Source organism: Schistocerca gregaria, chromosome 7 (assembly GCF_023897955.1).
Source record: "Schistocerca gregaria isolate iqSchGreg1 chromosome 7, iqSchGreg1.2, whole genome shotgun sequence".
Taxonomy (NCBI): domain Eukaryota; kingdom Metazoa; phylum Arthropoda; class Insecta; order Orthoptera; family Acrididae; genus Schistocerca; species Schistocerca gregaria.
Genome location: NC_064926.1, coordinates 221,341,304 through 221,357,438, shown reverse-complemented (window position 1 = coordinate 221,357,438; position 16,135 = coordinate 221,341,304). Strand labels below are relative to the sequence as shown.

The 16,135-nt window shown below is 38.8% G+C and overlaps 1 protein-coding gene across 1 annotated transcript in view; it reads right to left on the bottom strand.

The window, feature by feature from the left end:
* The window catches only part of LOC126281446 (aldehyde dehydrogenase, mitochondrial), an 86,780-nt gene that overhangs the window by 48,115 nt on the left and 22,530 nt on the right, over nucleotides 1-16,135 (bottom strand). Inside the window, exons 2-4 of the mRNA XM_049980417.1 lie at nucleotides 8,596-8,700; nucleotides 8,336-8,476; nucleotides 4,923-5,169 (exon numbers count right to left, since the gene is read on the bottom strand). Coding sequence (XP_049836374.1) covers nucleotides 4,923-5,169; nucleotides 8,336-8,476; nucleotides 8,596-8,700 — 493 coding nt within the window. The remainder of the gene's footprint in view (nucleotides 1-4,922; nucleotides 5,170-8,335; nucleotides 8,477-8,595; nucleotides 8,701-16,135) is intronic.

Below are 16,135 nucleotides of genomic sequence, written 5' to 3'. Positions count from 1 at the left end.
TTCTGTGTGTTTCTCTCACCAAGCCTAAAATAACACTAACGATGTTGAGCATATAAAGTGCCGCTCATAAAAAAAGCATTGAACAATAACAGCAATGAGGAAAAAGTATGTAATTAAGCAGATGTTCACATTTATGCTTATGGTTTAATCACTTAGCTGCTGTGATGTTTTTGGTTTAATTCAACATGTTCATCAATTTTTGCTTTCTTCTAGGTGAAAACAAAGGATGATGTCTTTTTGATGTCTCAAAAACGTGTGTTTTGAACATATAATTTTTAGACGTAGCATGTAAAAACATGCTATATTACCATGTAACCAAATAATTACTAACAAACAGATCGAGGGGCTGGCCAGTACTTACCTCAGCTCAGATATTCTACTGTAGGTACTGTGCCAGCTTCAAACCAAAGAGGATGCATACAGAAGTAAAGAGGTGTGTAGTATAAAGATGTAGGATGAAAAGATGCATGAATGGCTAAAGGGGAAAGGGAAAGAGGAGAAGACTGAAAAGTAAATGGGAGTGAGGCTGTTTAACGTAGGTTCAGTCCAGGGGGATGGCGGGATGAAAGGATGTGCTGGAGTGCAAGTTCCCATCTCCGCAGTTCAGAGGGACTGGTGTTGGGTGGGAGAAGCCAAATGGCACCTATGGTGTATCAGGTTCCTAGGTCCCTAGAATAATGCTGAAGGGCATGCTCCGCTACTGGGTATTGGACATCTCCTAGGCAGACAGTTCGTCTGTGTCCGTTCATGCGCTCAGCCAGTTTAGTTGTTGTCATACCAATGTAAAAGGCTGTGGAGTGCAGGCATGTCAGCTGATAAATGACGTGTGTAGTTTCACACGTGGCCCTGCCTTGAATTGTGTATGTTTTACGAGTAGCAGGGCTGGAGTAGGTGGTTGTGGGGGGGATGCATGGGGCAGGTTTTGCAGCGGGGTCGGTTACAGGGGTAGGAACCGCTGGGTAGAGAAGGTAGTCTTGGGAATATTGTAGGGTTTAACAAGGATGTTACGGAGGTTGGGGGACGACGAAAGGCAACTCTGGGTGGTGTGGGGAGAATTTTGTCAAGGGATGATCTCATTTCAGGGGTTGACTTGAGAAAGTCATATCCCTGGCGGAGTAATTTATTGATGTATTCGAGGCCAGGATAATATTGGGTGACAAGGGGGATGCTTCTGTGTGGTCTGAGGGTAGGAATATTGCCTTTGGACGGGGAGCCCGCAGCAAAACCTGCCCCATGCATCCCCCCCACAACCATCTACTCCAGCCCCGCTACTGGTAAAACACACACAATTCAAGGAAGGGCCACGTGTGAAACTACACATGTCATTTATCAGCTGACATGCCTGCACTGCACAGCCTTTTACATTGGTATGACAACAACTAAACTGGATGAGCGCATGAACGGACACAGACGAACTGTCTGCCTAGGAGATGTCCAATACCCAGTAGCGGAGCATGCCCTCTAGCATAATTCTAGGGACCTAGGAACCTGCTACACCATATGTGTCATTTGGCTTCTCCCACCCAACACCAGTCCCTCTGAACTGCGGAGATGGGAACTTGCACTCCAGGACATTCTTTCATCCCGCCATCCCCCTGGACTGAACCTACGTTACACAGCCTCACTCCCATTTACTTTTCAGTCTTCTCCTCTTTCCCTTTCCTCTTTAGCCATTCATGCATCTTTTCATCCTACATCTTTATACTATACACCTCTTTACTTCTGTATGCATCCTCTTTGGTTTGAAGCTGGCACAGTACCTACAGTAGAATATCTTTGGCTTCCCTCTGACAACCATGCCTCCATCCTTGCTACCCTCCCTGTTTTACTTTCTCTGTTGCTTCATAACCTGGGTTGTGAGTAACTAAATCCACTTTCCCTTCTTCCCTTTCTTTCCCCTCTCTCCTCCCTGATGAACGAACATTTATTCCGAAAGCTAGGAACTTAAATTTTCGGTTGTTTTTTGTGTTTCTATCGGCTGCACTGAGCTGAGGTAAGTACTGGCCAGCCCCTCTATCTCTTTGTTAGTAATTGTTTCACATCTTTATATGAGATTTTCCATTAATTAGTTAGATCACCTATATGGTCCACATTCTTCATGTACCAAATACTAATTTCAATTCTTTTGAGGAGTCTTTACTTGCTATTAAACATCTGTAATTTTTTAAAAACTAATGAAATTCATTACTACAAATTATTATATTGTATTGTACATTTAAATTTCTTGACTTAGATTTTATACAAGGTATTTTTAATTCTGTATGCCAATTACAAGCGTCTTTGCTCATATTTTGGGGGGTTGTAACATTTTCCTCTATTTTTTCGCTTTTTAAGTCTGGACTGTATGAAAACATAAAATAGGAGTTTCACTGTAACTGGTACATAGGGCACTTCATACACTTCTCAGTAAAAGTGTGAAGTCTATATGTAGATTGTAGATTAGAAATTAAGTCAACACAAATCACACACACAAATGACATTGAAATTTTAACAACTGAGCTACAATCATGTACTATTACATCAGTGTTGATTACATTCAATGTTGATTTTATATTCCACAAGCCAAATAATTTTCACAACCAAAACATCAAGAATGTACTGGGGGATTTTAACTGGTGTAGAGTCAACTGGGGTACAAAATAGAGGACTAGGAAGTTGTACATAAAGAGAGGGGCTCGATTCAGTTTTGTCCCTAAACTAACAGCACTGTTTAATGTGGCAGATGGCAGGGAGGATATTACTGAGAACATTCCTCACCATGTAGAAGAACCCATCCCCTACATACAACAGTGCCTTTTATCTTCTTTGGCTTCTAGAGTTGTCCTAGTACAAACTGAACCCTTCAAACATTGAAGTTTAAGTAAGCAAAGCCAAGGTTTTAGGAAAACTGGATCTCTAAGTGCAATACGCAGAGGCAGACCCAAAAAATTACAAGGATCTGTCATACTTGCAAAGAAAATATCAAGGAGGCATATTCCACATGGATGGAGGCCCCAAACCATGCCTGGCCTTGACTTAAGTTCACAAGATCTCTTGAACGAACACTGTATCAAGTACAACACACATCCTTATTCAACAGATACAACTGAACTTTGAGAAGATCTACACATGAACAATGATGGGAAAGATCAGTTAAAACTACTATATAACCTGGACATGGAAGAGAACAGTCTAAGGGCATAGCAATAATCCAACAAGTCTGCTGCTGAGCACAAATGTTACTCTGAACCAGACTGCTCACTAACTACTACCGAATTTCAGCAATACAAGACAGGAGGCAACTGGAGTGAGTCTTAGGTGAAACATGGCAGGAGAGAGTGAATCATTACAAGTTCCATTCTCACCTGAGTAACTGGGAAGAGCAGTGCAAGAATTCCAAGAAAATAAATCAACAGGATCTCATAACATACGAACTGAACAAATAAAGCAGTTTGGTTCAAGAAACTAATGAATGGATAGTGAATGTGATGAACAAATGTTCGGAAACATTTCGAGTTCCCAAACTGTGGAGGAGAGCACAAATACTAGCATTACTAAAGCTATGCAAAGAGCCAACTGAGCCCAACGATTTCCTCCTTGTTTCCGTAACCAACCACTTATAGGATTACCTGAAAGAAAGATCTATCATTAACAGCACACAAAATCAGCACAAAACTGACTCCTGAAGAAGCTGGTTTCAGACCAGGGAATACAAAGTCAAGTACAAAACCTCACTCCACATACTCAAGTCAGTCTGGAATGTAATTAATAATTGCTGGTGTCTTTGTCAACCTTTCGGCGTCTACAATACAGTGAACAACCAACAACTCTTCCTGAAAGTCTTTGAAATAAAGGACATTTGACTGATTACATGTTAAGAAACATGCTACAGAATCAAAGATTTCACATGATCCTCCAAGGAAAGGAAAGTACATGGAGAAGCCAAAAGAATGGATTACCACAAGGAAGAGTCTTTGCCCTACTATCTACAATATGTACACAAATGACCAGCCACACCAGTTACAAATAAAAAGATTTATACGCGCAGGTAACATTACCACTGCTGCTCAAGGAATAACATTTGAGAGGTCGAAAGAAAACCAACGAAGTCTCTGGAAACCTTGGGGAACTACTATGAGGAAAATCACCTTTGACCTAACCCAGGTATGTGCATTCCATCTGTGTCTTAGAGAAGCAACAGGATAGTTGACAACAGGATAGGGAGGGGTCGTCAGGCTAGACCACTGCACCAACTCCCAATATTTGGGAGTCAGCCTAGACCATACACTATATATTAAAGTGACTGTACTAACCTTAAAGGAAAAATATGTGCAAATATTTTGTGACAACTGACTGAATCAACATGGGAAGTGCAGCCTGCTTTTGTTCGATCTTCAGCAATGGGACTATTTTCGTAGCTGGAGAATATGTGGCACCAGTATATGGGAGCAGTCTTACCACTGCAAACAAATTGATGCCATTGTAAATCAGACTGTTGGGATTGTTGCTATTTCTACGGCCTACATCTTTGCACAAAATTTATCCTTTTATAGCCTCAGCATCACCAGATATCAGAGGCAAAGTAGCTGGTGAAATAGAGAGGAGAAAACAGCAAACCTACTCATGGCACTTAATGCATAACCATCAATGTTTGGTGAGTAATCACACAACCATTTAACTCAGGCAAATGAAGTGACTTTTTGTTTGTAATTTGTGATGCTTACGTAGCTGTCTATTCTGACATTTGCTAATTTGATATTGCAGAATGCTTTCATAAGCTTGGTGTTACATTTCTGGCATCCATGAACAGTTTCATTTAAGGATCTTATTTTCCCTAATGTTTTATTAAAAATGAAATTATTGAGAAGCATGGCATGAATATAGCTCAGCCACTAAAGTTAGTCACAGTTTGTTATAGATAACTGATAATGTACGTGACTTACCTGCAGCAAGTGCTGGACCAAGTTTCCATGCCACCATAAGAAGAGGAAAATTCCACGGAATTATCTGACCGCATACACCCACAGGTTCATGTCGAGTATATGTAAAATAATCTCCATCATAAGGTACAGTTTTACCATGAATTTTGTCTGCCCAACCAGCATAGTACCGCAGAGTTTTTACACTCAGATCTAAGTCTGCAGCATATGATGCTGTGTATGGCTTCCCATTATCCAACGTCTCTAAGCTCTGGAACCAATTTTTAAAAATAAAATAAATTCACAAACTAAGTGTAATCAGTAGAAACAACATGAAACTTTTACAGAGATCAAGATATCTAAATACTATCTGAGATCCCCTGCATACATGTCAATAATTTATTTCAATGTTTCCAATCCATCATTGATTCAAATGTGTTATTGAAGTAGTTGCTCCCTCCTTGCAATAAATATGTCACAGCTAATATGACTCATGATAAATTACTTCAAGAAGTAAAAACCGTGCAGTGCAGTTCAGGAAGGAGAGAAGATTAATGTTCAACTTAAATTTCACAATGAAAATATAAGCCAAAAGTTCAAGCTCTGATAGAACTAGTATAAGGAAGAAAAATTACGTATCGTGTCCTTTCTAAAATAGTCATCCTGGCACATATCTTAAATGACTGAAGGAAACCATGAGAAACAAAGCTGGATGACTGTACAGCGGGAACATGTTCTAGATGCAAGTCCAGTACCTAACAATTACATCACCTTCCTCAGCACATTTCTGCAGTACGTACAATTACAATATCATCAAATTAAAGCTGTATTTACATGGCACCATTGCTTCCGTACAAGCAAAAGTGCCCAAACTTGGAGATTTGAGAGAAGAGGGAGGAAGAATGAAAATCTTCATTGTTGAAGCACCACCAGCATTGTCTGACTGCAAATAAGAGCAAGCAGGCAAGTACCCACACTCAACAGACAATTATGTCACAAAGAGTAACTTCAAGCTATTTAACAATGACTTTTCAATCCTTCCATAAGGCATCTATGCACTGGGTTTGTTTATTTTTTTACTAAATCCATTAACAATATGTTGAATACAAAAATTAGTAACTATTATGACTAACCCAAGACACACACATGGAACAAAATCTAAATCACTCTATGGATGCTGCAGTGATAGGCACAAAACCATTTCTTACTCATCCTGCAAGGGAGCTGTGGTGTTGCAGGAAAGACCATTCCCCCATCTTGAATGCTAAATGCTCTTAAGTTTATAGACTATGGTACTAGTAATAGCACACAAATAGCGTGATCCAATACATACAAGACCTTGATACCCGTATATAACTTATTTGTGTTATTTTACACTGAAGAACTGTGTTTAAATATTCACAATAAATAAAATATGTAATAATAGCAGCAGTGGCAGCAGCCATGGCAGTGGCAGTGGTGGCGGTAGTAGTAGTAGTAGTAGTAGTAGTAGTAGTAGTACTACGACTGGTATGATACAGCTCTTCAAAGTAGTCTATCTTGTCAGATTCCCTTCATCTCTGGTGGGTAACCACTACACCCACGAATTTGAATCTGCCAACTGTTTTCAAGTCTTGATCCCTACCAATGACCTAACTGCCTTTCTCATTTCCCTCCATTTCCAAACTAACTTTTTGTTAATGACTCAGGATGTGTCCCTTTAACTCACCCCATCTTCTTGAAAAGCTGTGTCATAAAATTATTCTTCTCATTTCAATTATCTCTTCATTAGTTAGACAATTATCAATCAAATCTTTGGCATTATCTGAAGCACCACATTTCAAAAGCTTCTATTTCTGTCTTTTGTGTACTGCTTATAATCCACATTTCATTTCCATATAAGGTCATGGTCTGGCAGTATGATTACTTGCAAGTGTGATACATAAATGAATTGAACAAAATAATATAAACCCTCAAACTATTCCTGCAAAAATGTCACTTGTCCAATGTGTTATTAGAGAAGGAAATTGAATGCACAACTTGTCCTCCAAAATACCCGACACAGGTTCATTTATATTCAGATCAAGGAACTTAAAATGTGACACCAAGTGTTTTATTTGATTGGTGTACCGATTAAATCAATCTCCAACAATTCCAAAAGGTGGATGGGAGCATTGCTGTCTTGGTAGACACGCCATTCTCCAAGGATCACAGTTTGCAATACTGAACTAAAGTGGTCACTTAGAATATTAGCATAATGCTGCCCTGAAATAGACTCTTGTAGGCCAACAACTGGGCAAAAATTGTACTGTGATATCACACCATACACGCTTCACTCGACACCTTCCATGATTCAGTCACACAGAGACAGTCAACACGATAGATTTCCACTAGTGTTCTCCAAATATTAACACATTCACTGACCAGGAATAATGTCATTGATGATTCACCTGCAAAACTAAATTCTCCCATCTGCTGAAGTCATGTGACACCTGTCATTAACAGTCAGTTTCGAATTTCGATGATTATTGTGCTTGGCAGGAAATGTTTTGTTTTTCTTTCTGATGTAGGTTGTCATTACAGTCTGCACAGTACTTCTCACGACACTGATCAACATGGATTTGTTTATTAGTGAGGCTTAAGCAAGACAAGCCTAACAAATTGTACCTCTTAAAATCTGTCTTCCCAGTATCATGACAGTAGGCTGCTCGCTAGCATGGAGTTAGTGCTACGAAGTGCACATGCTTGTGAGCTGCACTCTCATTCATTATCTTGAAAAAAAAAAAAAAAAAAAAAAAAAAAAAAAACACCACTGTCAATATTTATCACGACTTAATCTATGTTTATGGCGAACACTGTATGAGCATTCAACTGCTCAGCCTCATACAGCTCTAATGACCTGAGAGGGGGGCTGGGGACACCACTAATGAAGTCACATCAACAGTGAACAGTTGGCTACGATCACAGTCATGTCATGTTACCAAAATTGTTTAAAAACTATGGTGACGTTGTAGAAAAATAACACAAGCCTTGTATAACACCAATAAAATTATTTCAACATGATAAATTGTTTGTAATAAAAAAATAGGAAACCTTACTTATTCACTGCCCCTGTATTTTGTATTTGACCACTGCATAGACTGATGTTAGGACATTCTTGCCTGTTAGATTGCTCTCTTCAATAGTAGAGGGCAGGAGTATGGCAGGTTTCCTTTAAGCACTGTTATTATACAGATGTTTATATTATTTTATACAACTCTGGTAATAATTTTTACAAATGCAAGATAAACATTACTGGTTTCAGTCGTTGCTGAAAGGATAAAAAAGGTAGCTTTACGTGGGAGAACATCCTGAACATTAGCTGTACAAAACATTTAGAGAATGTATTTCAGTATTTACAATTTGCTTTTATTGCCATAGAGTACTTTGTGATATTCTAAGTGGCCCAGTAAACTTACAGCCAGGTATTGCCTGTCTCTTTCAATGAGATCAGCTAGCCGGTTGAGCAGTAAGCCTCTTTCACTTGCATTAATGGTTCGCCAAGCACTTCCAAATCTAAAGGCATCCTGAGCTGCTTTCACTGCCTTGTCAACATCAGCCTGCAAAACAGCAAAATAAAAGAGTTCAAATATTAATATTTATGGGAAATTATAGCTGATTTTTTTCATCATTATAACAACTAGACAAAGTTTTAAGTGTCTGAAGTTATTAGGCTTACCTTATCACCTTCTTGTATCTCTGCAATCACTTCTTCTGTGGCTGGATTAATTGTCTTGAAAGTTTTGGATGAAGAGGACTTGTGCCATTCATTGTTTATGAAAATCTGTAACAATAAATGAAATTCTATACATAAAAATACTAAACTTTGTAAAACACTAAAATTTGGTGCCTGTATGCTACACAGTTTTGAAAGTTTTTTGACCAATTACTTGTGTTACATTACTTTTTGTAGTGATATTATGTTGGTAAAAGCATTGGTCCCGATATCAGAAAGCTAACATCAACATTTAATTGCAAAGAACAATCTATACACACATAATAAAAATGTATGAATGTATGTACCACATCTCCTCCTAAACCACTGGACTGATTGCAACCAAATTTTGTACACATACCCTATACTGTCAGGCAACAACTTTTGTGGGAATAAGAACAAGCAACCTATTGTAACACAGGAGATATAACAACAACTGAGATGCATGAAAAAATGCTGCATCATGCATGAAGTTTTAACAAATTCATTCATTAGTATTAAGACACTCCTATAATGAAGTCAACTTAAGGACATTCATGACACCTGACAGTGCTTTTGAAAGCTTTCAACCTCTAATCACAAATGGCTGTAAGTAAAGGCAATAGCAACTATTGAGCTATGAAGAGGTGTTGCCATAGAGACATTTATGGCATCGCATCATAGACATACAATGCAGCTGCAACCAGCTGCCTGGACACATTAACTAGACATATTGCTTGTAATCAAGCTTCGATTTAAATAAGCATTACAGAGAATTTGTATTTTGCATACTATGTTTCTTAATTTGGAAACTGTATTTTCACATTTGTATATTATGCATATATCTTGTATAACTGTTTCACAGTTTCACAGGTGTTTTCACAAATACATGGAAATGAAATTTTACACTACAAATACAGTTCTCTTTTTCATTTCTAACACAAAATTGTTAAAATGAATATACAACAATGCTGAGAAGTCTGTAATACCATTATTTTCTCAAAATTACTTAAGTTAGCACTGCTACCTATTTGAAATTAGCCTCTCCCAGAACAGTTCTTTGCCCAGTCAAGTACCAAGTTGTAACACATTAATAAATTTTTGTCAGATGTGACAGAGGCACAGGAAGTCTGACAGGGAGAGGAGAGAGGAGCACATGGTTGGTTGGTTGATAGATTGGGGGTGGGGGCAAACAATAAGATCATCAGTCCCTTGATCCAAGGTGGCAGAAACTAAGGAAGGAACAACACCAACAGTACAGTCCAGTTGATGGGAAAGGAAAATGTGCAAACAAAGAGGCAGAAGGACCATAGGGGTGGGAGGAAGAATAAAAAACGGGGGGAAGTGGGGATGGACTAGAACAGGGAGCGCCCCCGAGCCATGATGCACAAAGGGGCACTGGCACTGCCACCAAATTGACCGATTCTGATTTCCACACCATACCATGATTGCGCACAACAGTGACAACACCAAGGGAAAAATGTCACAAGGAAAGGGGGAAGCAAAATGCATGAAAAGCTATACAAAGTGTAGGAAACATGGGGGAAGGTAACCCTGGCTGGTGTAGAGGCAAGGCCAAAGGTTCCCAAAACCAGGTCAATGCTAACCAAGGGACTCCAATTCAGGAACGAAATTCAGGTGCTTAACCAGGAAGAAACCGAAAACATACGTATACATGCTAGGGTCATCTGCTAACACCTAAGGAGGGTTGAAGGACAAAATTAAAACTGCCCTTCCATGTACGAGGGTAATCCCAAAATTAAGGTCTCTTATTTTTTTTTCATAAGTGCATAGACCTGTTTATTTCTACAATGGTTTACATCAGTTTACAGCTTGAACATTTAGCTATTTTTCGATATAATCACCATTTCTGTCTATGCATTTTTGTGAACATAGTGGCAGTTTTCGTATGCCCATGTCATACCAGCTCACCGCCATGCTGTTGAGAAAGTTATGAACCTCTTCCTTCATCTCATCATAGGAGCTGAATCGCTTTCTGGCCAAATATTATTTTAACTTAAGAAACAGGTGACAGTCACTGTGAGCCAAGTAAGGACTGTAGGGTGGGTGGGTGATTATGTTCCACTGAAACTGCTGCAGCAGAGCAACGGTCTGCCGAGTGATGGGTGGGCAAGCGTTGTCATGGAGAACGTGTACGCTCTTGCTCATCATTCCTCTTTTCCGGTTTTGAATTGCCAGTATGAGTTTTTTCAGAGTCTCACAGTACCTGTCAGCATTAATTGTAGTCCCAGCGATTCAGCTCTGACGACGAGGTGAAAGAAGAGGTTCATAACGTTCTGAACAGCATGGCAGCATACAAAAACTGCCAATGTCTACAAAATTGCATCGACAGAAATGGTGATTATGTCAAAAAAAAAAAAAAAATAGCTACATGTTCAAGCTGTAAACAGATGTAAACCATTGTAGAAATAAATAGGTCTACGTACTTATAAAAAAATATAGGAGACCTTACTTTTGGGATTACCCTCGCATCTAAAGATCATTTGTGTAGTCCATGCTATAGGTTCTCTCTTCACAATGCAGCCAAGAAACCACCTTTTGGAGCAAGATGCTCACATAGATTGGAAGTGTTTAGTAGGGGCTACGAAAGACTGCATCAAGATGCAAGAAGTACCCATTTAGTTGAATATGATCTGGAAGCTGTCTGCTGCTGTCCAAAGACAACTGCTAAAGCATTGTTTTACTGATGAAAACTTGCTGTGTACGACCTAACTGTATACAATACATTTCCATCTATACTCTGCAAGTGTGTGGTGCAGGGTACTCCGTGTATCACTGTCACTCCTCCTCCTCCTCCTCCTCCTCCTCCTCCTCCATATCTTCTCTATTCCTTGAATCAGTCCTATCTGGTATAGATCCCATGTGGATGAGTAATATCCAAGTATTGGCCTAACAACATTCTGCATGCTACTTCCTTTGCTAATGGACTACAGTGCCTGAGGATTCTTCCAATGACTCACTCTGGCATCTGCTTTACTAGCACTTAACTTTTGTGGTCATTTCATTTCAAATCACTCCATACACCTCCTTTCTAGTATTTAATGGAGGTACTGCTTGGGCAATTGTGTAACCATACAACAGAGTATTTCTGCATATGCATTCATAATATGTTACATTTGTTTGTTTATGTTTATTGTCAATTGACGTTCATTGGACCATGCATCAATCCTCTGAAGGTCTTCCTGCATCTCATTACAATTTTTTTTGCATCGCTACTTCTCTGTCTACAACACAACAGCTTCATTCACTAAAAGCCTGATATAACTTCTAACATTATCTATTAGATCATTCATATATATTGTGAAAAGTAATGATCCTATAAACATTCCCCTGGGGCACCAATTACTTTTACCTCTCAAGACTTATCTGTGTTCAGATTGACATGCTGCGTTCTCTTTGTCAGAAACTCTTCAGTCCGATTGCATAGTTGGTCTGGTATTCCATAAGCTCTTATTTTGTTCACTAGGCAGCAGTGCAGAACTATAATGCCAGAAGTCAAGGAACACGGCACATACCTTGATGCCTTTTCTGGATCTTGTGGGTGAACAGAAAGCATTGGGTTTCACATGATTTTTGTTTTCGGAATGCATGTTGGTTCCTACAGATGAGATTTTTGGTCTCCAGAAATGTCACAATATGCGAACATAAAATGAAAATGGGAATGACCTGAGCTTTTTTTCCAGGTCGTCAGTAACTTTTCTCCTTCAAAGATCTATGGTACGTTGCTCCTAGGGGAAGGCAAGTTCTTTCACATGCTCTATATAAAATCGTACTGGCATCCTGTCAGGTCCAGTGGCCTTCCCTCTGCTAAGGAAATCAGATACTTTTCTCTGCTACATTACTTATTTCAACATCAGTCATTTTCTCGTTTGTACTATGATTTAAAAGAGGCACTACAACACTGTCTTCCTTTGAGAAACAGTTTTGAAAAAGACATGAGTGTTTCAGCTCTTTCTGTGACACCATCCATTTCACTGCCATGACGGTCACTGACTGACTGGGCAGATGCCTTCTATTCATTTACAGATTTAATCTTAGGATTTTCTGTCAAGTTGAGCGAAATAATTTTCTTTTCTAATTCATTGAATGAGTTACTCACGGGTCTCCTTAAACTAATTTTGACTTTAACTTTTGTCTGTCCCTGAGACTTTGGCTACATTTAAATTTGTAGTAAACCCCTCTCACCGTAGCAGGTTTCTAATATGGCTGTTGAACCATGATGGGTCTCTTCCATCCCTCGCAACTATGCATGCTGCATACCAATATAAAGGATATTGTAAAATTTTCTTTAACTTTATCCATTGATACTCAACACTTAATGCTGGAGCTAAACTCTTTGTGCTGACCTCTCATAATTTGAAACTGTTTCTTGTTGCTCTTGCTAGGCAGAAAGATCTCTCGACTTTCTTTGCAAACCTACATACAGCCATATTCAATGATGCTGTGATGCCTTGTGATAACAGGTTCAAAATTTGCTGCATCCTAGATGCGGAGTGAAGGGACCATCAAATGTGAATCTGCAGATGTATCTTCAAGCTTATTTAATTTTCTGAAAAAAAATGTTACCAGTAAACACTGAAATTTCTTTATAGATAGACGTGAAGGGCAAAAGAGAAATGCAAACATGCCTGCTATGTTCTTGTAAGCTGCTGATCATCTTTATATTCCCGTAATAAATCACACATTCTTGGAGGTAACTCAAATGGAGTGCAACTCTGTTTATGCCTCGACAGAGAAGACAAGACCGCTTGCTATATTTCATCCATCAGGGTGGTACGCTGTTGTCAGAATGATTGTCACTAAAGTTCAACAGAAAGATGTACTAAATTTCCCACAACCGAGATGTTACAAAGCAAAGCACAGAAAGGTTGATAGTGCTGGAAATAATGTCAGCTGGCTCAAGATAATATGGCTTAACTACAAGAAATAAAACTCTTAATGTTTATTTGTAATGTTACTATATATCTGGAGAAATTGAAAGAATGGAAATCTCCCACAAAGCTAAATGAGGCTGCAAGAATATTTCACACTTCAGCCTTTGTATTATTCACAAATTCCTACAGAGAAAGATAAGGTGCTGAAGGATCTTTTAGATCTTTGTAACATGGGAATTACACCTCAGCAGTATCATCATTTTGGCAAGTAATTTATAGAAGACACAAATTAATTTTTTGATGATCAAAGTTTTCTGTCTGTTTTGTGATGTTCTCATAGTGATCATCCTTTTCAGTGTTTAAATCCAAACGCTAATATGAGTGCATTCTTTGTCATCACTACTATCTCAGATGTAACTACTAAAACCACCAAGATGATTAAAGTTTAAACACCACATCTACTACAACAGTGTTTATTTTTGACATTTGATACTTAAGTGAATGAATGTAAACATATTCTAAAAACTACTATCAGCAATGTGAACTTTGATGGTAACAAAGATAAACAAACCCCCAATATGATGATCCAGAAGGAACACTGCAATGGTGGTAGCCTTGCTCGTCTCACTGCAGTAAACTGCGAAGCTGGCAATATATTTTTGGAATCACAGGTGTGCCAACTCTTTAACACGTATGGCTGCAGGACATACACATGTCCTTTACATAAATAGTAAATGCACGATATCTAGTTACTACAATTCACAGTATATGCAATCAGGCATCTTAGCGTAAAGAAATTTTTTTTAAAAAACTTTTGTACAGCCTAGATCTCCAAATGGCTTCGCTGGTGTTAGGAAATATTAACTCACTCATCTGTGTGTACCATTCAACAGATGGTAACAATGAAAACTTTGTTGCACAAATGAAGAACTGTATATCTTATCTTGCTGTCTTAAATCTGAGATTGCATTGTGTGGTGACTTCAACATGCTTATAGGTGATGGAAGTTCTAAAGAGGGAACCTTCATGAACTTAAACAGCTGTCGGCTGTTTGTAACAAACATATTCCCAACAAGGGGTGATGCCCTGTCTAGCCACAGTTATCACCAACTTCCCAACCTCTATATTTGGGATTACAATATCAGTGTAGTTGGACCAATTACTGCAGACTACAGCACGTTAGTAAAGGAAATCAGCATGGAGAGTAAGACTAAATTGCTACCACGCACATGGCACTAACAACAAATTCAGTAGAAGTTTTATTAAAGGGGCAAGATTATTTAATCTTAAAGCAGCACTGCCTGAATTTGTGGCAGAAAATTGCACAGATGGGGGATAGTGCCTCATTTGAGTGTCAGTTCCAAACCTTGGAAAACAGAAGTTTATAACATGTTCCCAATAATGCTCCAGAAGTATCCTGCAGGCAAATGACAATGAGTGGAAAAACCTTTTAAAGGGAAGATGTGGTATATGTCAGAGCTTGATAAATTAAAAGGCTTTTATTAATGTTCTGGGACTGCATGAAGACAGCTTTAGATCTTTCAAATGAAGAAATGCTTCAATGTAACTCCTTGAGAGCCAAGAGGATTTACAAAAAGGGAGTGGAGGATGCAAAGAAGAAATACAATGGCAAATTCATTAAAGAGGCTCATAATCCACGTAAAGCAGGTTGGAATCTGGTGCATGAGCTTAGGAAGAAGTCCTGATGCCTTCAATCAGTACTTTTTAAGGATAGTAAGAAATACCATAAATTAAATTCTGGACTCAGGCTTAGATCCCACAGTTCATAAAAAAAAAATAAGTCATTGCCTAATTAAAATATGGTAGGGAGTGCACGCTAAGGACATTGCAAAAGAAGTAAATATGTATACACAGTCAGAGAGCGCAAATATCTATGGCATGTCCTGTATAGTCGTGAAGACTTATTCCAGAGCTTACTCAACCACTAGCCATAGCAAATTTTTATCCTTTGGTGTTTTTCCAGAATTCCTGAAACTGGCATGGGCAGTACCAGTCTACAAAGAAGGTGACCCATGTGAAGTGTCCAGTTCTAGACCAATTTATATAATCCCCCTCGTAGATGAAGTTAGAGTGTCTAATGAAACACCAGCTAGAAAATTACTTCAAAGACCGTAAACTCTTTCAGGACAGACAGCTTGGTTCATGCAAGGGAAAGTCCACAGTGACAGCAGCAACAGACTTAATTAGGAAGATAAGGCAAGGGTCTGAAGACAGGGAAAAATGTGGCACTGTGTTCTCAGCAAGCACCACTGTATCTCTCACAAAATATTGCTTAGTAAATTAAAGTGTTGTGGTACTGCAGTAGTTGTGCTGGCCACTCTTCAATCTTATCTTGAGAACCCAAAGCCGGCAAAATCTCCTAAGAACAAAAACTGGAGAAGGGCATATTCCATGGGTCCATCATAAGACATCTCCTGTTCCTTATTTACAGCAACGATCTGGGTTGTAACAACCCCATATACAATTTGCTGATGACACTAATTTTTTTTTTGGCGAAAGGAAAAGCTGCTGTACAAACTCTACAAGCAACAAATGTGCTCTCTGAAAACATCAAATAATGGTTCATTGACACTAAATTCATGACTGACAGCATACCATCAATGAATGAG